Source organism: Falco rusticolus, chromosome 3 (assembly GCF_015220075.1).
Source record: "Falco rusticolus isolate bFalRus1 chromosome 3, bFalRus1.pri, whole genome shotgun sequence".
Classification (NCBI taxonomy): Eukaryota; Metazoa; Chordata; class Aves; order Falconiformes; family Falconidae; genus Falco; species Falco rusticolus.
This window is the reverse complement of record NC_051189.1, coordinates 88,732,445-88,756,805: the sequence shown is the minus strand read 5'-3', so window position 1 is coordinate 88,756,805 and position 24,361 is coordinate 88,732,445. Positions and strand designations below refer to the sequence as shown.

The 24,361-nt window shown below is 40.5% G+C and overlaps 1 protein-coding gene across 2 annotated transcripts; it reads right to left on the bottom strand.

The window, feature by feature from the left end:
* Positions 1-6,930: 6,930 nt before the first annotated feature.
* C3H5orf22 (chromosome 3 C5orf22 homolog) lies at positions 6,931-24,311 on the bottom strand. Of its 2 annotated transcripts, none has more exons than XM_037380972.1 (9): positions 24,146-24,311; positions 21,486-21,631; positions 20,171-20,320; positions 16,085-16,547; positions 13,971-14,033; positions 11,648-11,769; positions 10,688-10,754; positions 9,939-10,078; positions 6,931-8,216 (listed from the first exon to the last, which is right to left on the bottom strand). In XM_037380972.1, exons 1-9 carry the CDS (start codon positions 24,248-24,250, stop codon positions 8,084-8,086), a joined length of 1,389 nt encoding a protein of 462 aa, XP_037236869.1. In that variant the 5' UTR covers positions 24,251-24,311; the 3' UTR covers positions 6,931-8,083. The 2 variants fall into 2 exon arrangements, with proteins under 2 accessions (XP_037236869.1, XP_037236870.1); XM_037380973.1 differs by lacking the exon at positions 24,146-24,311 and adding an exon at positions 23,853-23,967.
* Positions 24,312-24,361: the final 50 nt, after the last annotated feature.

Genomic DNA, 24,361 nt, shown 5'->3' with positions numbered 1-24,361 from the left:
CAAGTTTCCAGGAAGCACGGTTCACCATGTGCACACAACCCCAGACATGCTCCCTAAACCCATGCTCCAGTTACTCTCTCTAGTTTCAACAGCCTTCTCCCACTCACTTTTTGATCAATGAGAATAAATCCAGTTTATTCCCACTTGTTATACACCATTATTCGTTATATATACACACATCACAGAGCACTTTCCAACAGTGTCTGACTTTCAAGCAGCTCTTCAGACCCACCCCACAGCTTCTTCACCCTCCTCTACTTTTACATTCTCATGATGTTACACACTGTCTTTACCAGCTAACATCTGCTACATCCACTGAACACCACTTCTGCCTCACTGCAGCTACTGATTGCCCTCTGAACTCCCTGGTGCTTCAATTTTATGACTTTCCCAATAGAAGTACAGCTTGTGGCATCTCCTTTTAAAGGTCTGTCACCATTCTTAACATTCTTTCTATCTCATTTTTATCTGAAGAATATTCAAATTGAAATATAAGCACTTTGATGAAGTGTAAAAATCTATAAAAAGAGCTATAACTAGTTACACTGAGTTGGTGAAAACTGAAAAAAAACGCCTGGGGGTCTGTCAAGCGAAAAGCGGGGTGGTGGGGAGGGAATCCTCTCAACCCCAGGTGTTTGATCCATCTATTAGAGCCTCAGGAAAGCCACTGAGACCCTCGTGCCCAACCAGTCTGTCAGTGTCCTGTTACAGGGACCCTTCACCGAACAATCCCACTGGATCAGATGGCAATTCAACTGCCTTGTTCAGGGAAACGTGTCAACAGCATCAAGGAGACCCCTCGGCGGGTCTTCCCACTTTGTGTGACTGTGTTACCCGCTGTCAGCAACTGTTAGTGCCCACAGAGGACTCACACTAACAGTTTGCAGAATAACGCTCTTTATTACAAAATCATGGCAAGTTAAGATTCGTGGTTGCTGGTGATAGGGGCTGTCTGCAAAAACAAGCTTGAAATGATACACTACCAAACTATATACAACCAAAACCTTAATTACTAATGACAGCTAGAATTAATTTGTTATTTATCATGCATAAGTCAAAGTTCTTAACCAATAAGCATCCCTATGGGGGGAGAAGACACGTTCAGCCCATTGACTGATCCCAGAAATTACAATGGAATCTTCCCCTCTCTTCTCCATCTGTTCACTTTTTACACTTCATAGTACATTGCATATTCATTCATCAGACACAGGATTGGTTACAAGTTTCTCGCTTCTAATGCAAATTAGTACCCATCCTCAGATAGCACTACTGAAGTTCTCTGCTAACTACGCATGCTCCTCAAGCAGGGCTTTGCCCTCTTTAGGGGGGGCTATTTGCGCTGGACATCATTATCTCCCACTACAATTATCTCTGCCTTATTTTCAGGCAATTTTCTGTTGATGTCAGTGGACTGCAGCACCTTATGACCCTGTTTCTCTGATAGCCAGAATTTTCCTCACTTGAAAGCTTCTTTCTGTGTAACTTAGATAATGATGTTCTTTTCACTGTGTTCTCATGCTCTCCAAGGCTGACTGCCTTGATTAGAAGTCCATTCATAACAACTTTAGAGCGAGTCAGATTGACCTAGCTTTGTGAACACTGAATGAGAGTTGGGTAATCTGGGAGTTTAGACAACAATCCCACCCCTGTCTGGACTTATTTCAGTCCAGGAGTAGTCCATTTCCATCACATTTAGGTGGAGCTTGAGTGACTCTAGTCATACATATTGTTGTTACTGACCAGTATCGTGTGCCCAGTGAGTTGTAGTAGTACCCTGGAGGCAGGTAACTGAGAAGGAGGTATGTGTTAGTATTACAATGAGATTATTTCACCTGAGGAAAGTAATTTTGCCACAATGGTTGGCTCAGCCATGGACATCTCACAGATTCTTCATGTGACAACTGCTATGCAGTTTACCAGCTGTGTGGTGCCAGCAAGTTCCCACTCCTGCAGGGAGCACAAAAGCCTGGCCATGGTGTCTCCACTCTGCTCCATCCTCCGTCACTCCTATCAGCAGGTGCTCAGCTGGCAGGATGTGTTGCTTAAGGAACTGTGGTGATGTAGATTCCATGCATGCCAACCATCCTGAAGGCAATAGGTGTATTTTACCCTAAAAAAGCTTTCTGTAATACTATGCTTCTATTAGGTCTCAATTTTCTCTAATTCCCCCCCTCAAGGAGATTTTCCCACAGGGATAATACAGCACATTTATATTCAGAAATTTCTCCTGAAATACCTTTAAGGGAGCAGCTTCTCTTCTGTCTCCAGCCACTTTTTAAAAGGTTATTGACCTGTGTCAGGTATTTACTAGGGTTTCCTCAGAAACCTGAAGAATCACAAGCAGCACCAAAAATAAACACATTAGTGGGAAGTCATCCCCAACAGCATTAAGTGCTTTAAAGGTGTTCCTCCTCCAGGGGTCCAGTGCTAGGCATTTTGTTCACTAACCTTTTCAGCTGTTGGACCTAATTATGAGGGTGTTTTGGCAAAGGGCTTAAGCAGCACCACTGTGTAACTAGCTACCCTCTCTTTAATAAGAGGTCTATTTTGATGATTTTAGTGTCACTTACTCTGCATTGTGCACAGGGTTGTGACAAAGTAGGATATTTAATACTACAGCATTCTGGCTCTAGAGGTGTCTTCTGCCTTATGTGTTTTGAAGGCTGAATGTTGGACATGGCTCACAGCGGCAGCACACCTGCATTACCTGCTGTAACAGAACCCAGGATCAGCAAGGGCAAAAGAAAGAGCCTGAAAGCCCAAGGCAGTAAGAGCAACTTTCTGTTTTCCTCTTGCCTGAATTGAATGAAAGATGCTGTGTAATTAATACAAAGGCAAATTAATAAGAATTGTGTTTTTCAGAGTGTATGAGGCATGAAAGACTGTAGTTTAAAGTCAGAAAATATTAACTGAATTAAAGGCTTAGAAGCAAAAAGAAGAGGACCAAGAGGAAGGATCAAAAATCCAAAAGGATGAGCATGTGGGAGGGGAAGAAGCAGAGGTTTTGTTTCTGGGATTGCTTGCCTCCTTGAAATCTGAGAAACAAAGGAAAAAAAAAAAGGAACTACTTCCATTCTTCTGTACTATCTAATAATACATGAAGTGACTTGTCAGAAAAGAAGGAGCAGCATTCACAACCTCACCAAAGGCAGGTACTCCGATCCACAAATTTATTCTGTCAGACCTCTAAGAACAGTATCTTTTTTCCTAAAGACTGAAGGACTGAGCAATTTTCTTTTTTTGCTTCAAGGACCCTATGAAAATTGTAGTGAATCATATCTTTTATGTTTTATAAACATATTTCTATTCTTGCAATTTAGAAACAAGAAAACAAAAAACCCTATTAATGAAGTATTTCTGTCTGACATGATATTGTTGCCTGCATTTAAAGTTTTGGACTATCTGGGAAATGAAAACCGCTAATGCATCAGGTTTTGGTTTTGCACTCCTTGGCAAGTGAGATGTGATTTATCTGGGAGCAGTTCCATATTTACTTGAAATAAAATTAAAGCACTTAAAGGTATGGAAACACAATCCATAGCAGAATCCCAGATCTGGTTTTAGTTACAGGAATTTACAAAATGCCACACTAAAAGCGAGAGAGAGTTGTTTTTCAGTGTTCAAGGTGTGAGGAAGGACTGAGATTTATCACATCACAGTTGCTTGTTGAGAGGTATTAACCCTGTGTGCTGACGGATGAGAACCAGCCACCTCCCAGTTTAATGACCAGCCTAGAGCCAAGGTAGGGAGGGACTTGGGGAAGCAGTAGGTTACCTGAAACAAAGGGGTGTTCCAGTTCAGGTAAGTGGTATTACACAGATGACAGCAGAAATTCAATGTTAATGGAAATTGGGTAGCTGGTGACCTGTACTACCTTTAAATAAAAAAAATTAATAAAGCTGAAGTAAAGAGAAGAAAGCCTCAAGGCAGGCTTTGCCTTGGCATGGACATTGGCGTTCAGAGCTAAGCGAAATGAAGTGCCAGGGAGGGACCACCTTGTGTGGGGCAGAGCGTTCCAGAAGGCTTTCATACTTACTAAATTTGTGTTTTCTAAAACATTTATGGCAGTGACAAGAATGGCTGGAAGACATACAAAGGACATAACCATTAGAACAGAACATAGTACAGTGAGATTCAGCAGATTATCTTAGCTTTATATTAATAACACTGCTGCGAGATGTTTCTTGACTGACACTACACTGAATCTAAGATTTAGTATCACTTAGGGCAGGTGAGGGACAGGCATGTGTTAGACCTACTTTAGGAGGTTTAGCCCTAAGTTTGCACATAACGGACCTCATTCTGTAACGCAGTGAAAGACAAACACAAATGTAACACTATTTTTGTTTTGCCAAGGGCCTTCAGTAAATTTATACACCAATGATTCTGCTAAAGGTAAGCAATCCCATAAGAAAGCTCCCTAGCAGACAATTCAGTCCCCTGGGTAGATGTGCAAAACCATTAGGACATTTACGGAAACTGCTGGAAATACATAACTAGCTTGTAGACAAAGAGGGCTGGAATGATTTCTATCTCCAGTGAGGTGGCTCCTTTTTGGAGAACGCTAAATATCCCTATTTGAAATGACGTATGTCCAAAGTGAACTGTAAGTAAACTGTGAAGAAAACCAACCACAAAACAGGACCAGACAAAAATTCAGACCAGATCCATTTCTTGAATGTTTGGGGATATGGTGAGCAGCAGCTTTTCCTTGGAGAAGAGTTCCCTTATCCGAGAGAGGAGGGAGGTGGGAGTTCTGTAAGGTTGCAGGGAGGTAAGTGCCAGCAAAAGGATGCAGCACCTTTGCGAGCTGTTCTTGACAGAGAAGTGGGGCATCCAGGGGCCCACAGACTGAGAGAAAGGCAAGGAATTAACCTGCCGCTTCTGGAGTGTCAAAGTACTCCCCTGTGGTCACTGTGGACCTAGGCAGGCCGCCTCTCCAGAGATGGCTCTGCAGCTGAAGCTGATGGGGGTGAGGGAGGTCTGTGCCAAAGCAGGTGGGCCTGGGTTGGCGGTGTACCTGCCTTCCCATCTGCACTGGGGTGTGGGAGCTCACCTTTGCTGCAGGGACAGAGGGGGTCCACCTGCAAGAGAGACTGAAAGCTGAAGGTAGAAAACTGATGCCTTTCATCTTCCCTCCCGAGAGCGGATGGGACTCGCAAAGGGTTTGTGGCATTGAGGAGGCCAGGAGAGGCCCTTCCAGGTGCTGCCCACTGGAGGCACAAGACAGGACCGTTACCCTGGGTCTCCTAGAAATGGGTCTCTTCCCCCAAGACTGATGTTGCTGGAGAGTGATTTCTTCCTCAACAGCAGCAGCAGCATAACATGTTTATGCAGCGACTCTTTGACACCCCCAGTCCAGCTCTGACTGTGACTAGGGACATCGGCAGTCATCAGGGGAAGGCATAGACCAGAGCTCCCATAGACACAAACCCTGCAATGAAGGGAAGAAATGGTAACAAGGCATGGCAACCTCGGCCATCTGACTCACCTCCTGTCCATTCTTCCTGAAAAATCTCATTTTGTTCCAAGTGACAAGCTGAGCAACCGCAGTGTAGCTGGGGTGGAGTCCTGCTGATGCACAGGGAAGACAGTTGCCGCTCAAGTGTATCTGGTTTTACGTACCCTATGTTGTATTGCACACAAATGCGTGATTGTTTGTACCCAAACGGTGGATGGTCCGTCCATCCTGGAAGCTGGAGCCACAATTAAGATAGAGCTACCTCTGCATACCTCTGCAGCTGAGGAGTCTCTGTAAGTGCACTGCAAAGCGGGCATCCTCACCCCTCAGTGGTGCCAAAGGGAGCAGCAGGGCGGGCAGGGGCACTGCCTCCACAAGAGACAATGTGGAGCTGCTGTCTGACGTGGCACTGCTATGCCGATATCCCCGAGTGAGTTTATTTCTAATGGACCTTCATGCCCCATCTTTACAGCACTGATTAGAGGTGTTATGCGTTACAATTTAATTGCCTTGCTCTGCGTAATAGATATTAAAATAAGTGGAGAGGAAATTGAGGCAGACACAGGTATTGGGAGATTTGTACATGTGGTCAATAAATAAGTCATATCCAGCAGATGCGAGAAACAGACACCCGCTTCTGGCTTTGATTATTTTTGCCAAAGTAGAAAACAACCTTGCATATGTCTTTTTAATGCAGAAATTAATGGCTTTGTAATTATGCAAGACTGATATTTTCTGGAATGTATTGCACAGTGTTACTCATAGACTTAATATGATACTAATTTGACACTCATGAACAAAAGCTATGCCTGAAAGGAAGATTTCTTGAATACCTTGGCTAACACTGAGACAATTCATGATGTTACTTTCATTCTGCAGAACCATAACGAACGTGTGTGAGTCAGCACTGGCAGGGTGCAGAACAACCACAAAACCACAGATGAAATGCAAACAGTACATTTACTTTCATTACCTCACCAGCCGGGGGATCCCTGAAGCAGCAACCAGGCAGATACACCCAAGCAGGGACGCAGGCACTGCTGAGCTCAGTCCATGCTAGAGGACCCCTCAGCCCTGGCTGCCGGGCACCGTTTTGCCCTTTCTCAGCCCGGCTTTCCCCGAGGCGCCCGCCCGTGGCTGCGGGGCTCAGCTGTGCCCTGCGCTGGGGCCAGTGGAGCCGGCTGTGCCTGGCACCAGGCAGCCCCAGCACCACCTTTGATACAACGGTTTTGGTTGTTGGGTTTTTTTTGTTTTGTTTTTTTTTTCTACCTTATTCAAAGTCCTGCAAAGAGCATCTCTTACTTTAAAAAACCCAAACGTGACACGAGCAGTACATGATTGGATTCCACTCAGTTTCTGTATGCAATGCATGGCTCTTCATGAAGGATTAAGGATCTCGGATCCAAGGCAAGCCACATCTTTGTGACAAAATACATAAACACGAAGAAAATGGGTCTGCGGTCACGGAATAGATTCTGATGGAAGAAGTATTTTAGAATAATTACATATTTACAATCTGTAACATAAGTCATATCAACAGCAGTAGTACTGTAAAAGTGTACAAAGTCTCTGGAGAGCAAATACTGATGTTAACAAACAATTTCAGAAAAAATTACAAGCAAAATTTATTCACAATAAAAAACAATATTCTAGGTGCTATTTCCTCTTTCCCATTTCAGTTTCATTCCCAAATAAAGCCTGTGGGGATTTTTCCCTCTGGAAGTGGCGGTTTTTGCTAGAACTAGATTGCTGTCTAAATTAAACAGTTCTAAACCTGTTATTTTTGAAACAGCAATACTGAAGTGAGCAAAAACCTGGTACAGAAGGTTTTGCTGCTGAGTTCAGTGAAGTTAAATCTTTGTTTCCGAAGAAAACAACAATTCCACTCCTTACAGGATTCAACAGATAAAAGCATGCACATGCATGCGTACTTTTTATCCTCAAAAATATGTAAAAATGAAAATACCAAGACAATGTCCATACATTAGGGATATTATCTGAGTCACCAATGAAATACACTAAGGCAAAATAGGAGAGTACTAATGCAAGAGAGTATAAATACAAATGATATTCTGTGGATGGGGCAGAAGCCATAAGCTGCTCTGAAGAAAAGAGAGGGGGGTGCCTGGTCATCTCAGTACAGCAGTTAAGAAACATCACTATGTAAACCTCATGTCTCAATGGCATTTTTGAGATAATTTTGTAAATAGTATAACGCAATTCAGGGACATGTCTATTACTCACAAAACTCTATCAAAAAAAGTTTAATTACATAAAAGAAATCCATTTATTTCAAGAAGTTATATATATTATTTATTTTTTTACAGACACTTATAGAAATAAGGTGAAAAAATACATTCTATGGTCGAGAAATAGTTTCTCTTGCACCAATTTGAAGAAACAAGACAGTAAAAACAATAATCACAAAACTACTCTGAACAAAGCCAAACAGGTAACAGTTCAGATGCAGCTGACTTGGAGAAAGCAATGCAACTCAAAACTAGCTTTGGGTCAGCTTGGGTTCTAGTGCCACCTGCTGAAATAACAGTATTTTTCCCCATGCAACCATAGCTAATACACAATTTTAATTAATTCAGTACATTACAGGGCAATACATAAAGGTCACAAAGAAGATGAGGTGCTTGAGTAATTCAAGTGCACATCCAGAGTGCCATACACCAAACCTAGTAAACTGAGAACCTTCTCTTGAATGATGTCAACCTGCTCTGAAGGGCAGTAGTCATCTAAACTTGATCTGTAACGAGGAGTTGAAAAAAGCATGAGAGAGTAAAGATATCACCACCATGACCACGTTTTGTATTCTTGTCACGCTCTGTGTCTAGGCTGAAGCTACTTTCAAACTGTAGTGAGATCTGCCTCCCGCCATCCCTTTAAAGTGTAGTGCTGTGTTTCCCCTCACTTATCTCAATGGTAACAGTTTGCCTGAAGTTGAATAGAAAGTCTCAGCTGATCAGGAATGTAACCTATCCATCCTTCCAATACTACTCTCTTCCTGACTCTGACACAGCACATGTTGGCAGGCAAAGTTCAAGCACATGATCTAATTAAAGCACTGGTAGAAAGTTAAGATTGAAAAATTCAAATGCTACTAGTAAAATAGGTAGGAAAACTTGAAAAACAAATCTTCACAACACCTGGGACAGGATATTATTAACAGTATCTATTAATGAACTGCAAACAGATACTAGTGAAAAAGCAGAGCTGACACTTCTTGGATTTTCTATCTGTCAAGATCTACATAAATGATTCTGTTTTCTCAGCAACAGATAATAACCCTGCAGTTGGCCCAGGAAAGACAGTTTCCTTTTATTGTAGGTATTAGCCATATTATTTCTTGTGGACAAAACCAATTTCCTGTCAGCTTCTCCTATTTTTGTCTGCCCTTTAAGGGCACACTTAGTATTTTTCAAGTGATTAAATTACAACAATTTCTCAACAGATACACTGTGGTCTTAAAATTGAGTTTTTCCAGGACAGATCCCTAGTTCTCCCAGGTCTCTGGCGTCAAACTCCATCCTGTTCTCCCTTACAGTCCTGGAAGCATAGCTTTTACCCCATACAAAGCTTTGCAAGAGCTTTCTAGAATATAAATCCCTTTCAGCCTATTACATGAAAACCACTTCCATCAGAAGTTTCAGTGAAAACATAAAACCTATCTGTAGTACAGTAAACCCTGGAGCAAGAGAGTAAGGAATGTGCAATTTGAGCCCATGCAGGCTTATCCAACCTAGCTTTGCTCTAACTAGCACAAGCAATAAAAGTAGTGCAGTATGAACCCCAGAGACGGCTATCAATCACAGCACACACAAAGCCTTACCACAGGCTTTATATAGCCTGTGCTGAAGCTGATAAAATCATCATGCTCTCTATAACTACCTGAAAGGAGGCTGTAGCAAGGTGGATGTTAGTCTCTTCTCCCAAGTAACAAGCAATAGGACAAGAGGAAACGGCCTGAAGTTGCGCCAGGGGAGGTTTAGATGGGATATTAGGAAAAGTTTCTTCTCCAAAAGGGTTGTCAAGCATTGGAACAGGCCGCCCAGGGAAGTGGTGGAGTCACCACCCCTGGAGGTATTTAAAAGATGTGTCATGTGGTGCTTAGGGATATGGTTTAGTGGTGGACTTGGCAGTGCTGGGTTAATGGTTGGACTTCATGATCTTAAAGGTCTTTTCCAACCTAAACAATTCAATGATTCTATGCTTTCACTTCTTTTGAGATCTGTGCTATCTACTCTAACGCCTGGTAAAACTGGCCATCAGCGCAGAACCTTCCCTCATCCGTGCAGATACTGACACTGCTTTATGACCAACATTTTCAAATGTCGATTTTCACTGCAATCAAGGCTTCCACTTTAGGACAGAATTTAAGATGTGCTGACCAGTGCTATATTGATAAGAGTAATTTAGCTTTGTAAGCACAGTCTGAGAACTTTTAAAATAAAAGTATCAGGTGTCTTACCGAGCAACTGTCACAAGTGTGGGCTTTGGCATATCTTTTAGTAGAATTTTAATGGATTGTATGAGGCCTTCGATCTCCTCTTCAGTGCTAACATGGTGGGGAAGCTCCACATAATCACAGGTCAGACCAGCCTGATGGACCTACATGTAAATTAAACAAAGATTTAATTTGTATTGATGAATTACTGATATAGCTTATCTGTGTAAAAAGTTTCTAAGATACCATACCTAGCCCAGTAGGTAACTTACACCTCTCCAGGCAGCAAGAGTTGTTGTTCCCCCTGCCCCCCAACTTGTTCTTTAAACAAAAAGAATAACATTCCAGAGGTTTTATGGATTGCTTCATTATCTCCAGTACACTGTACCTCTATGAACTCAAAAGTATGCTGCAGCCCTTGAAGACATAGGTTTGATCTTTTACAAATAGGAACCTTAAGTTCTATAAAGTCTATCAACAGACCCTGGTGAAATGAAACCTCCCTTCACAGGAAGCAGCCTGAGATGTCACAGTCCTGAAAGATCACATTAATGTTGCCTAAATATAGACTAGCAGAGTAGAATTTTAGAAGCTCTAAAAAGAAAAGCTGGCCTAAGTAATCAAGTCGTTCAAAAAAAAGCAAGAAAACCTACCAAAATCTCAAAGCACTGTATCAAGAAGCAAGTCTGAAATGAATCATGATCTTTTGCCTTCCTGTTGAGGCTGTGCTTTTGAAATCTGCCTACTTTCTGCTCTTTTACGTAGCCACCTACCATTTCGTAGTCTGGGCTTTCCATCCTGGTTTTCAAACTGTGAACTAGTTGAACAAGTGGCTTCATTCTGGAGTTAAACCAAAACCAAGATTTGTTACATGAACAGTTGGAAACACGTCTTTAATTAAGTTGTTAAAAAAAAAAAAAAAAGAGAGAAATAAAAGAAGAAAGTAGAAGTCATCATGGCCTAGGATTTGAAAATGAAACTTACACCTCTGTGTAATCTTGCACCCAAGAAAAATGGAAATTGTCAGTATTATTGTACTGTCTCACCAGTTCGTTCTTAGAAAGCCCCTATATTCACACCTGCCTCTGGCAAGACCTCTTGGCACTTCTTTTAGGGCAGGCCTGGAGAGACGTAGTTGGAGCTCAAAGTCATATGAACTCGATAGGAAATGCTTGTGGTCAGTGTTACACAGGTTTGACAGTAACTGCTGATTTGATGGGGAAAATGAGTGATACTCCCATCAATGTGAAGCTTGGACTGCTGTTTTTCAGCTGAACACATTTAGTTTAAAAGCACAGCAGATGCTGCTGAGATGTTTTGTGGAGGCTGTTGCTTAGGTACAGCCTTTCATTCACTTAACATTTTTCCACACAAAGCAGAACCTTCAGGAGCATCAAAGAATTTCTTCTCCATATCCTCCATAGTTTGTTGCTTTTTCGAGAGCTCTACTTCACACAGATCACTTAAATTTTTAGTCATCAAATATGCGTCCCTCCAGACAACAGAATTTGCATGAAGCTGTACAGGGCTCACCTTGAAAGGCCTACCACGGCACTGAGGACAGCAGACTATCTTTCCTTTGTTTCAACTGACTCTTTCTCCTCTAGAACTACAGAAAAAATAGTAGCCTTGCACAGATCCTAATTTGCCTCTCCCCTTTGCTGTTAGCAAAGTGCTGAGCTAATCAGTTCCCAAACTACTGTTTGCATTTCAAGCATTTAGAAATCTCCTACCCAGGATATGAAGCCCACTTCTGCAGGGTCTCTTCATCATCATCGTCACACAAATCTGCAAATGCTGCTTCCAGATCTTCCAGCTGATGAACACGGTTCTCAACACAATCCAGCAAGCCCTCCTTTAAATAAGCACATATAAAAGTAATTAGGAAAAAAAGAGGTAAGAATGTAATGCCTAACTATGATTTAAATTCTGAAATAACTGATCTACTGGAAGTAGGGAATCAGAAACAACTGATTCCTTATTACAGAACATCTTTTCAAAAGGATCAGAATGAATGCCTGCAGAAGCTGTTACACCTTCAGAATAAATCACTTCTCTGCTTTGTCTTCTCCCCAACAAATAAAACCAATCCAGATCCACATTTTGGCAGAATATACTAGGAAGTGCTAAGTAACTGTATATGACTAATTCTTGGATTTGTTTCTATATCACTGAAATGTTCAGATGAGTACAAGCTTTACATTTTTATAATGAAAGGATAATTCAATTTTTTAGGTTAAAAAAATATTATCAAATCAAACGCATTTTCAGAAAAAGAAAACAAAATGGGCTACTTGATGCTTTTTGAGGCTGTTTCAACTCTGTCTGCCTGAAAAAAACACAGAAATAATGTAAAATGTCCATTATTGCTCTGATCCTGCAAAGGTTTATGCCCTTTCTTAAAAAGTTCAGAACACATAAAGAGGCAGATTTCTTGGAGTAAGGCTACATGATGAATACAGTTGTACATGCAAATATTTGCAGAAAGACATCCTACATAACATATGAAATGAAAAGTAATCTTGGCATATTTGGTACTAAAAATGCAACAGTGTACAAAGGAAAATTATTAAAAAGCATATTGGAATAGATGGGTAACAATTAAGAACGTAACAATTCCCTCTTAGCATTCTGCTGGCTGTATCATGTAACAGATAATGCTTCTTTTAGTCAGTGACGTCAACTTTGGGATAATTTTTAAGAGAAGCTGAGGGTTATCAGTCATTCATGAAGTACAGCTTTATGATCTTATCCTGGGGTATGCATAAGATACTTTTCTAGGCAGCACCAGCAACTAACCTTAAAGACACATCTGATCCCCCTCCATACTACGTGAAAAACAAAACCAACTAACCAAAAAAATCCCAGACAACACCACACTAATAGTTTGCAGTATGATAGAAATGTACATCTAATTGTACATTTCTGCATAACTAGAACTAGGAAAATAGATTTTAAGAAACTAGACTTACAGGCTATTTCCTGGAACTTCAAAAAAACGCTAAGTTCACCAGCTTTCTGCCTTCAAACCCTTCAAATTGACTGTCTCACTATAAAACCATTCACGGATCTTATCTTGCCTTATTCATTTCTATAACTATCTGTTACTCAGTGTCAGCTAACCATTTCATTTGCCTCCTATGAATTTGTTGGCTTATATAAATAACTTATGTCCTGAAATCATACTGGGCACTTAAATCACAAGTATTTACCCCTTTTACACAGGTACCTGTTTTTATTGCTGGTTGACTAAGAAATACAAAAATTGATTTGACAATCTTCCCCATAACTGTATTTCTTTATACACACATACTAAATAGGTATCATTAATCTGTGATAATTGCATGTGTCAAACCTCTTTGTAATAGTGTTCAGATGAGATTACAAAAGCATAGACAAGATCTTGTTTAGAAATTACTTGGTGTAATGACCACTAGTATGGCTGTCTCCATGGTTTCAGCTCAGGGCTGAATGACTATTTTGGCAGCTACAGCAGGCTTCTATTTCCATGATTCAGAAGCGCACAATGCATAAAATGAAAAGTACATCACAGTGGTATAATACGTCCTTTCCACATTTAAATAAATAGGTAAAATACCAGTTAGGCATTCAGCACAGCTCTATCAAGAACAGCAATTATGGTAAGGAAGGGGAGAGCCTGGAGGGGAAAGAAAAAAAAAAAAGTACAAACCACCAAAAAAAAAAAAAGAACAAAACAAAAAACCCCAACCCAAACCAAAGCCCTGTTGAGCCATAAAAAGAACAAGATTGCAGATTACTTACTGTTTTCATTTCTTCCTTGTCAATTACCACTTGTTTACAGAAATTAATTTTCACACTCATGTTAAATATTTATGCAATTCACATGTTTAGCCAAAACATTTAATAGGAAAGAATTCCTAAGACACTGCTGATTAGCATTCAGCATGCTGCACAGCTTAATTGGAACCCACTTCATTAAGCACCTTTCATAGGTTGCTTCCTTGTCATAACTCATTTTTATTGGGTAAATCAAAAGAATCATTCCTTCATACAGCCCACAAGGACACATCATACCTCTGTTGCATTTCTATGAGGCTTCTTGAAACTGTACAACTCTTGCAGAAGTTCATATTCTGTCTTTGAAAAAGAAAAGAGACAAAAAATTAAGACTCTTCAAATGAGAAACAAAATCTTTAAAGCCTTCCTTCTTCAAAAGAAGAATCTGACCACCATGACCATTCCTATGCTCTAGTATTGAGACAACTCTCTACAAATGCAGGTGAGGAAGAGGCTGTAAGGCATCAGAAAGCAATACTTCATGGCCTCAGCCAAACTTTTTGCAATTGCTTAATTCTAAAGCTGACTTCAAGAATACAGCTTAAAAAGCTAACTATTTACAGCCTGTTAAGATTCTCTGCAATTAAACATGCATGTTACTGAACTAAGGTCCCAATGAGATGCTGTGTAAAACTGAGATGGCAGATTTAGGCAGACAAAACCAACAGGAGAGTATGATTGTAAAAGAAAATAGGACAAGTAAAGGCTTCAGGGTGGCTGGCCAACAAGTTCACAAATAAACTATTACAGGGGCTTGTCGGCCCTACTCCTTGATAATATTCAGGTTTAATTAATCAAGGATAAACAGATCTAATTTTTTACTTAACAGGACTAAAAAGGTGAACACTTATGCATTTTTCAGAGCAGAGGGAGAACGGTAGGGTAGATTATTCAATTTTTACAGAAATATAGAGCATTTTTGGGGCAATGTTTTGGCCTTTTGACTTCTTTGGTGGGAAGACAATACTCTTCTGGATTAGTGAACTTTTTTTTTTTTTACCTTTTCTTTGGATTCTTACATTTCAAATGTTAATTGGGAAACATTTTTTGATGAAATTATCATAGTTTACAATAAAGGGAATGTAGTTAAGAATATTAATTGAAAATGAAATCACTGTATAAAAAAAGGTACACCAGGTGCTCTGTGCAAGCCCACTTCCAAAAATGGTTCCTAGAACCGAGAACCTATCATAGCACAAAACAAACAAAAAAACGTAAGAAAAAAACCAATCCTCCCCCTTCCAAAAAAACCCCCACCAGCTGACCAATGCCCCCCCTGCCCCAAACCCTCCTCCATTATTTTATTCAGAACATTTCAAGTGTTAAGGGGGGTACTGAATTTTATTCTTATATGGCAAGACCCCCACAGTGCTTTCCCTTTGCTGCATACTTTGCTTTGTGATTCAGAACAACTGGCATTGCACATTGTCTGAAGATATGATCATCAATACTACATGTCAGAAGCTAAGAGAGGTCAGGGACACTATATTCACTTCCTTACAGTTAACAGGAACCAGTAGTCTAGCTGTAAGTCAAAGATGTCAGACGTTCACCACCACAGGCTGAAGTTAAAACAGTGTTAAAAAGAGAGATCTGAATGCTAAAAGCAGCCAGGGTATTGCAGAAGAATTTGTAAACCTAAATGCCACACCCAATTTTCAGGGCAGATTAGTTCCTAAAAATCCTGTTCACATCAAGAAAAGCTGCTAAATGCTTTGCACTTTTGAGGATCTACATATTTATGACTCTATACAGGTGAGGTACCTTTTCTGTGCACCAAATTATAAATGGAACACTGAGTCTTAAGCTCAAACCCATGGCATCAGAGACAACAGCTGCTTGCTCACTCTTGTACTCAGCGCTCCAGACAAAGGAAATGAGCCTGAGCCTCTCATCAGGGCAAGTTACCACTCTGAATAAACAACGCCACCATACCTTTTGAAAGGCAGGGTCTCCCGATACCACTGTGGCTTTCCAACAGTATGTTACAGCGGGTAAAAAAGGATACAATCCCTCATCGCTCCCTGAGGAACCTTTCTGTGGGTATCTGGAACGTTACCGTTGGAAATCCAAGCATAACTTTTCTGTCCCAAGCAATAAGCAGAAGTGAGCCATATACCTCTCAGCTTGAATGTGCGCTCAATACTGATTTCAAATCTAAGTATCTACCCCCTATTACGCTGTTGTAATTCTTTGGAGCGTACACTCCCTTAGAAGGTCTCTCCTTCAAATCTTACCATGAATGATTAATCACAATCAGCTTCTCTGCTAATTTAGTTTCTCCATAGACATAAATGCTAGGAGTGATACCTTCTGTGAATGGTAACAGGCCTCTCCATTGTTATGCTTACCTGTGTATACATTTCTTTGAATGGATTTTTAACTGAAAAAAAATCTAAGTCAATGTCTAAAACATATGTATCCCCTTTCTGCAGTACTTGGCAGACATCTTTAGCAACTGCCCTTATCGGGCATTCACTGTTTCTGAGAGAGCTTGCCGCTGAGCACTCTGACAAGGTTTCTGTCCTGTTCAGGGCACTTGTATTTTGTATTTCCTTTTTCTCCACACTTGGGGTGCTGTGATCAAGGTCACCAGGAGCCACTGACGAAGAGGCAGAAGCAGTGCTTGCTGGGTCATCTGTATTTAGCTTCAGTCTCTTAGCAGATACTACTTCGCCATTTTCTTCCTGGCTGTTTGATGCTTCAGTAGGATTGATGAGAATGACGTGTAAATTTAAAGGCTTCTGGTTTTCTAGCTGATCAGCAGGGACATACAGACCATCACTTAAAAAGTAATGGTCTGTACCTGTAACCCTGCAATTGACAATAACTCACAGTTAATATACATCTTTGCAAAGAGCTTAGGAAAGAGCATGTACACTTTAAGGATCCTAAGAAGAATGAATAGATGTTTGATGGGTAACAAAAACAATAAAACTGTATACACAAAATTATTTATTTTAATCTGCAGGTTTTTACATTGAAGTTTTTTCAAATTCTTTATGGCCAAACAAATATATTAATATTCACTCTCTATTTTTTATGATAGGCCTACAAAGTTTTAATAGATAAGAAAAGCATATTATGTGCTCCTAAGATTAATTTGCTATTGATTTGCATTTTAAAGACAACATCCAGAATTTAACAAGATTTAGTCAATATTACGGCATATAAGACTGCAAAGCTATGGGTATTTTTTCTTGGATTGCTTAACTTTTATGGAAAATTCTGGTAGTTGTGTTTCAGAAGTGCCCTGAAACCCATGGATATTGATTTAATAAAAGCAAAATATTCTGAATTAATAGGTAGCATTTAACTTTTTTTAACCACTGTTACAGATTTCCTATTCTAAGTGGGGGAGAACTAGTAACTCAAGGATGAACACTTACATACCAATGCAATCCACTTAATTAAAAAATCCCAAAGAAACAAAAGCATTAACGCTAAAAACTCCACTTACAGTAGAAATTCAAAGAAAATAATTTTAAAGTCATATTTCAGTACATTAAGCCTTAAGCATCATAAATTCAGATTAAAAAAAAAAAAAGTTTAAGAAATGTGAACTTCTGCTCACTTCTGTTAAGGCCTCATCTGATTACAGGGTATCACCATCAACCAACCACAAAGACAAATAATTTCATAAGCAGCAGAAATCTGAAGCTTAGCTCCTCAGTGACTTGTGGCTGGATTATCCTGAGCTTGCTAAGATGACAGCCTGGATCTCAACTTCATTTGACAGGGCATTCACAAGGCCTCTTCTCAGAAATTCTCCAGGGTTCAACAGGAGCTTATGCTACAGCCTTTCCCTTAGTGGGACACCAGCTAGGGTATTCATTACCTATCCAGCCACCTGTTGTCAATAAAACTTTTAGGAAGTTTGTATTTCTGAGGACTCTTTCTTCCCTCATGATTTTTGTAAGCCTACAACCTGAAAAAAAGGTACCCGACTGTCTTCAAAAAGTAGCCCAAAATGCTGTTTTCAAGGATGCTAAGGTGACCAGAGGATCTGTGGGGGAGCTATTCAGTCATCATGAAGTATTTCTGTATGTGTGCCAGTTCTCACGGTGAAATGTAACTGAAAGCACTGGTTTTGTCTTACTATTTAGGTTTACTTCAGGCTTCAGATTCAGAATTGTACAGCTTCAGTGTTTTATTTAATCGAGTAAAATAAAGTGGTTCTCTGCTGTCTTCTGTTAAACTTGCTTCAAAAGATTTATTCTGACATGCTGGCAAGAGACATGATTTTTAAGTGTCTATTCTAGCTGTAAGAAGTCACAATGCAGTGAACATGGTGAAAGCAAAACTGTCATGGACTGCATGATGAGGAAGGGTCTAATCAGAACCTGAATTGCAGAACGATTCAGATCGGAAGAGACATCTGGAAGTCTCTAGTCAATCATCTGATTGAAACAGAACTAACTTCAAAGCTTGATGAGACTGCCCAGGGCCTTGTCCAATGGAGTTTTGACTTTTATCAAAGGATGGAGAATTCACCACCTGCCTGTGCAGCTGTTTCAGTGCTTAACTAGTAGATTAACTTCAACACCACCACCACCACCCCCGCAAAACAAACAAAAAACCCCCATACCAGAAAAACTGAATCATGGCTGCTACCAAACAAAAATTTTACTAGCAAGACCAAAGACTAAACAGATAGAAGTTGAACTGCTTTCTCCCATCCACAGTTTAAGAAAAACAAATAAACCAACAAAAAAGGCAAAGCTTTATGTGCATTAAATGCCCAGTTTACTCACAGTAAAAGTGACAAACTTTGTCCTGATTTGTACGCCTAGGTACCATTTAGAAAATAAAATAAAAGCTGCCCATCTCTTTCTGTCCAGTTTTGTTTTAACTCTACTGAACACGCAGCCTCTGAACTTCATGGGTCAGTCAGTCATACTGCATTTAACCATGTAAGCTCACCCTGAAGGGAAACTTATCAAAGGAACTAGCTGAAAATAGCTGAATATGAGTACAGAATCAAAGCAGAACAAGTGATTTTTTGCCACGTAGCCCAAACATGACTCCTCTCTCTCTTTCAACAGGGAACAGTAAAAAATATCTGCCTTAAAACACATAGTTTTCTGAAGTATGTTACTACAAAATAGAATTCTTCAAAAAGTAATTATGAATTTTGTAACATTTGCTAAATAGTATCTCCTTTTATTTCAGGACAGTTTTATCAAAGTTACCTCATTTACTTAATTATATATATTTTTTAGACTGTACTATGAGTTAGGTTAGAATTTGGCATTCTACAATCGAATGGTAAAGCAAGAAGGATATTCCATCAATAATTCCATTTTAACTGGTAGAGAAAATAATGGATGCACTACTGATAAAGTTGAAAAATTAGGCTTCCCTGACGTTAAAAATATCTACTATCTATTATCATATGATCATATGTATATAATCTTTGATATGTACTCACTGGGTGCAGCACAAGGTGGGTGAAAAACTGGCTGGACCAACAGTACCGTGGTGGCGATCAATAGTTTGAAGTCTCACTGACAGCCAGTTATAGGCAGCATTCCTCAGGGACTCTTACTGTTTTGACATCTTCGTTAATACCTTCAGCAATGCACTCTTATAAAGTTTACAGGCAGCACTGAAGCTAGGGGAGTTGCTGATATACTAGAAGGCAGGGTTGGCCTCATGAATGACCCAGGCAGACTAGAGGAACAGCCTACAGGAATCGTTAAGTTAAATTAAGATGAATACAAGGTCCTGCACTTGGGACAGACTAACCCCATGCAGCGGTACAGGGTTAGCCCAGACAAGCAAGGACCTGTAGAGCAGGAACTGGTAGTTCCAGCAGAAAGCAGCTGAGCAGTGCACCCCTGCAGTGATGAAGACTAATCAAAAAATGTCACTGTGTTAGCAAAAGCATAGCCAAAATGTCAAGGAAAGATTTCTTCTCTTATTCAGCACCAGTGAGGTCACATTTGAAATAATTTGCCCAGGCCTGGGCCCCCAGTACAAGACAGATGTCAATAAACTGAAGATCTAACAGAGGGCCACTAAGGTGATTAGAGGGCTGGAGCACATGATGAACAAGGGGAAGCTGAGGTAACTTGGCTTGTTCCGTCCCGGTAAGGGAAGGCTGAGGAGGATCTAATTGCTGCCCTCCGTTACCCAAATCCTCTGTTAAAAAGACTGCTTTCTGAGATATTTTTTTTTTTACTTTAATGAGGAGAACTAGTTTAAAACCTGGGTAATTGAAGTGAAATGTGAATAGCTAGAATTGTCTGGGAAAAAAAAAAAAAAAAAAAGGCACAGTTTCCACTGTGCCCATTCATACAAATAGCCACATTAGGTCCTAAGGAAATCACAAATACAAATTAAATTTTCATCTTATCCAAGAATACAAAAAAAGGACTATGAAAAGCTACAGAGATAGCTTTTATATTACTAGTATTAGAGATCAGACAATTTACCTGATTGTAGTTGTTGACATGTCTTTCCCAATTAAAAAATTATGTTTTCCTTCCGAGATCTGTTGAGCCCAGGGTGGGTGAAGCCATACTACTTGAGAAATATGACCAGCATAAACAGCAGGCATAATCCAGTTCTCAATACTTAATTCACTGTAACGAATGGAGAATGGCAGGAGATAACGCAGGAGATAACACTGTTACTTTCTCCGTAAGAAAAACATGGTCAAGAACACCACAAATATCTTTGATATCTTGAAAGCTCCCACACAAATCATCTGAAATTATACTCTGTGTAAGGGTCACACCATCAAAGAAAGAAAAAGAGGGAGATCTTTATTCATAAGAGAGATCAAATATGTTTACAGTAGATTTTTAAAAGTTAAGATTATAGAGTCTTAGCACAGCACTTTGATTACAAACTCCATGGATTTGTTGTCCTTTTTCTCTTGATACATCAAAGGAAAATGCAAGGAGCATGAACACTACTCTAAATCACTTCAGACTGACCACATGAGGGTATTTTACTGTAAACTGTTCTAAGCAGATTTTAAATAGAATCTCAGTAATTAAACTGAGTCAATCAGCATCTGCTGACTAGCATCTTTCAACACGCTATTTTTTGTAGGTGTACAATATAGCCCACAAAACTTCTTATTCACCCAACAAAGAGAACAAAATATTGACTATGGGTATGACGACTCAAGTACTTACAAAACAATTGCATCAGCTTGTCACTGCTGTAAATCACCATAATACTGAAGCAATCAATATTTATTTTAAAACAGGAAGAGCAAAACAATAGCAAAGATCACGTTGTGGCTGGTTACCAAAGTAGTTGGGGGAAAATACTGGTCTTAATGATCTTAATAAGAAAATCTTGTTCAACTTCACATATTTACCATGTCAGCACAGGACATGTTATTTCAATTTCAAAGTCAATTTTGCAGTGTGAGGAGAGAAAGGCTGTTTCAAAACTACAACTCTTCAGACAAAGCATACACTCAGAGTGCTCTCCTGTTACCCTGAGAAACTACTTGGGCTAATACCATTATATACTACTGAACAACTAAAGGAAACTCATAGATCTTAAATTGCTTAATATGAATGGACAAATGTTTATGCCACATAAAACACACACATAACTTTTTCCATTCAAAAAAATAAAGTTTTCATCAAAATTGTTTTCACTTCAAGATACAACTTGAACCTGACACTTTTGTTCACGCTGCCTGTGCAGTCATACCAATACTCACTGTAAATCACAGGCAACAAGAAGTGGACGTGAAAGTATTCTGATGCAGTACCCAGGACTTACCTGAAAAGAGCCTCTTTGTCAAATACGGTGTCTGCAGGCATATTCACAGGAATAAGAAGGTCTGGGTGGGAATCAAGATGAACAAAGCTGATATTACTGGCAGGAAGGTGCTTTGAACCAATGGCACGATAGATGAAAGGCAGCACCTAAACCAACATGAATAGAAACATTTTGATTATAACTAGTGGGCTGAAAAATGCAATGGCTTTAACAGCCAAAAACACTAGTCCCACTCCTATTCCTTTAGAATTTGGGTTTGAGAGGACAAGACAGAAAACAAGAGAGGAGAAACAACTTGTGGCAAGACTGTACCGTAATCATTTGAGTCCAAGTGTTCCACCCAAGGAGCTGCTGAAGAATCACAGCTTTGCTCCCTTCTTTCTTTATAGGCAGTTTTGTTTGCAGTAGCTCTTCTCACTAACCATTCAACTCAATCCTTATTTTTTAATTTACAACTGAACCCCAGAAATGCCTTTCCTCTTCTGCAGAACATTGTCCCTGCATTGCCTTTTCCATGCTACAAAGCTTCCTCACGATGCATGGAGATAAAAACATTTCATTAATTGTGCTTTGTAAGTTAAATGATACAAAGTGAAAATTGACACGCCACCATGATTTAAACTTTAGCTGATCTTTAAACCTATCCCCCTTGAAAAAAGGGCTTAATTCCTAATCTCTACAGGACTTAGTGGCTGCAGTAGACTACCTTTCTCAGCTCTCCAACCTTATCCCCCACCGAAGGTCTTTACTCAAACGTGAGCAAAACAGGAGATAAGGCAACTCATCAATTTTTCACGTAGCAAACTCCCAAAATGCAGTAACATAGGGTACTAAAATGAGAAAATTGATGGCTGATTCATACCTTTTACACTGAACTGCAGTACCTGCAAGTCTCTCACAGTTATGGGACAGTAACTGCCTTAGCTGACAGAACAAATCCAACAAGGATCGTGAATTATACTAGCCCTATTATACGAGGAATTTAAAGACTGGGCAAGAAAAATTACATGTCATCTCTACAATACAACAGAAACTGAGCTACTTTTTTGGCATAAAACTGATTAAGAATGACAAATCCTGCATATTGCATGGGCATAACCATAAAATATGTCTGACAGCTGAAATTTGGACTGTATTCCATCTGCCTAGGAATACACTGCTCAGCTTACCAGCTACATATGCAGTAATATGTTATACTACTTAAACACTAGATAAAACAAGATTAAAAATAATGAGGGTTCCTTGATCCATGACTTCTACTTCTTTGGAAAAGGAAGTATCTGGCCTGCCTGAAAAACCTACAGCCTTTGCAATTAAAATTACAGTTTCATCTCAGGTAAATGTTACTACAAATTGTGAGACTAGGAGAGGATGGGAGAAAACACAAAAGACTATGATCTCTACCTTTGCAAGTTCTCCCGTTTTGGATTAAGAACAAGATTTCCTTTATACCAGCTGTTACTATTAATCAATGCATGACATATCTAGTGACAACTTGCCCCAGAGGAACACCAGTGTCAGCAAAGAACTATATAAAGTTTCTGTGAAGTCCTTACACTTTGGGATGAAAAGCCATTGAAGCTTTACGCAAGATAGACCAATGCATATACACACATATGCTGAAAACACAGTGTGTACACTTAATATGAATAGACTTCAAGCTAACCGAAAACAGAAATATAGGGAGTAAAACAAAGAGGAATCATCAGAAGTCGTTATCTCAGTATTCCTGGCACATAGGCACTCGAAGTCCTTGGTTACCATGAAATGCCAGCTACCACAGCATCATGTATTTCAGTGAATCTAAGAAAAAACGATCTGCATTAAACTAGTAATTTAAAAATCCTGAGCATTATTTTCTTTAATAAACTTTATTACACTAAAATGTTCTGTTTGCAAAGAATCTGTAAGTAAAGAATCTGCTTACTTGGCACTAAGGCCTCAGCTTATGCTACTATAAACAAACCACATGAGAAACCAGAAATAGCAGTTCGAAAGCAATTCCTGCCTCGCTCCCTTTTCCAATTACGTAAGTAAAAATGCAAGTTCCAAATTTAACACATTCCATCAAGTGACAGTCAATCTGCTTGTTAGGATGTGTTTACATTTACAAATTTACTGTCGACATGTCACACACCGTGTGGGGTTGAGTTCCCAAGTCCTGCAGCAATGCCCAGCTAATTCCAAAACCAGTGTAATGTAGGTGCGTAGGTGTTACTTCCTTTTAACTACTACAGCATCACGACCCAAAGAAGCCAAAACCAAACCAAACCAAACCAACAGAGTCAGCAATGATTTCTTGAACAGATGCCAAAATCCGATCATGGCATTAATCAATCAGTGAATCGGGAAGGAAATCCAGGTCACCTGGGCAGTGGCTTTCATTTAAGTTCCAGCAGTGCCAGACGAGGCGGTTTAAGGTCCGGGCATGGCTGCGGGGACAAGGGCTGCTCCCAGCGAGCGCCCGGAGGGGGGAGAACCCGGCTACGGGGCGGGCGGGCGCTGCCTCCTGCGGGGCCGCCGGCGACCCACCGGGCACCTCCCTCCGCTCCCCCCTACCGGCCTGAGCCCCGCACCACGAAGCTACTCCCCGTGCAGCCCCCGAGGGACCCCCCGTTCCACCGCGCGGCGCGGCCCCACCGCCCAGCGCCGACACTCACGTCCTGGTGGTCCTCCACCACCCACACAGGCAGCGCGGGGTAGGCCCGCAGGCAGCCCCGGCGGGGCCGCTCCCCGCTGCCCGCCACCGGGCCCCCGCCGTTCATGCCGTGGCGGCTCCGGGCCCGGCGCGGCGAGGCCCAGCAGGGCAGCGCGGCCCGGCCTCCCCGCCCCCGCCCCTCCCTCCCGGCGGGCGGCGCTTCCGGCCGCGCGCCCTC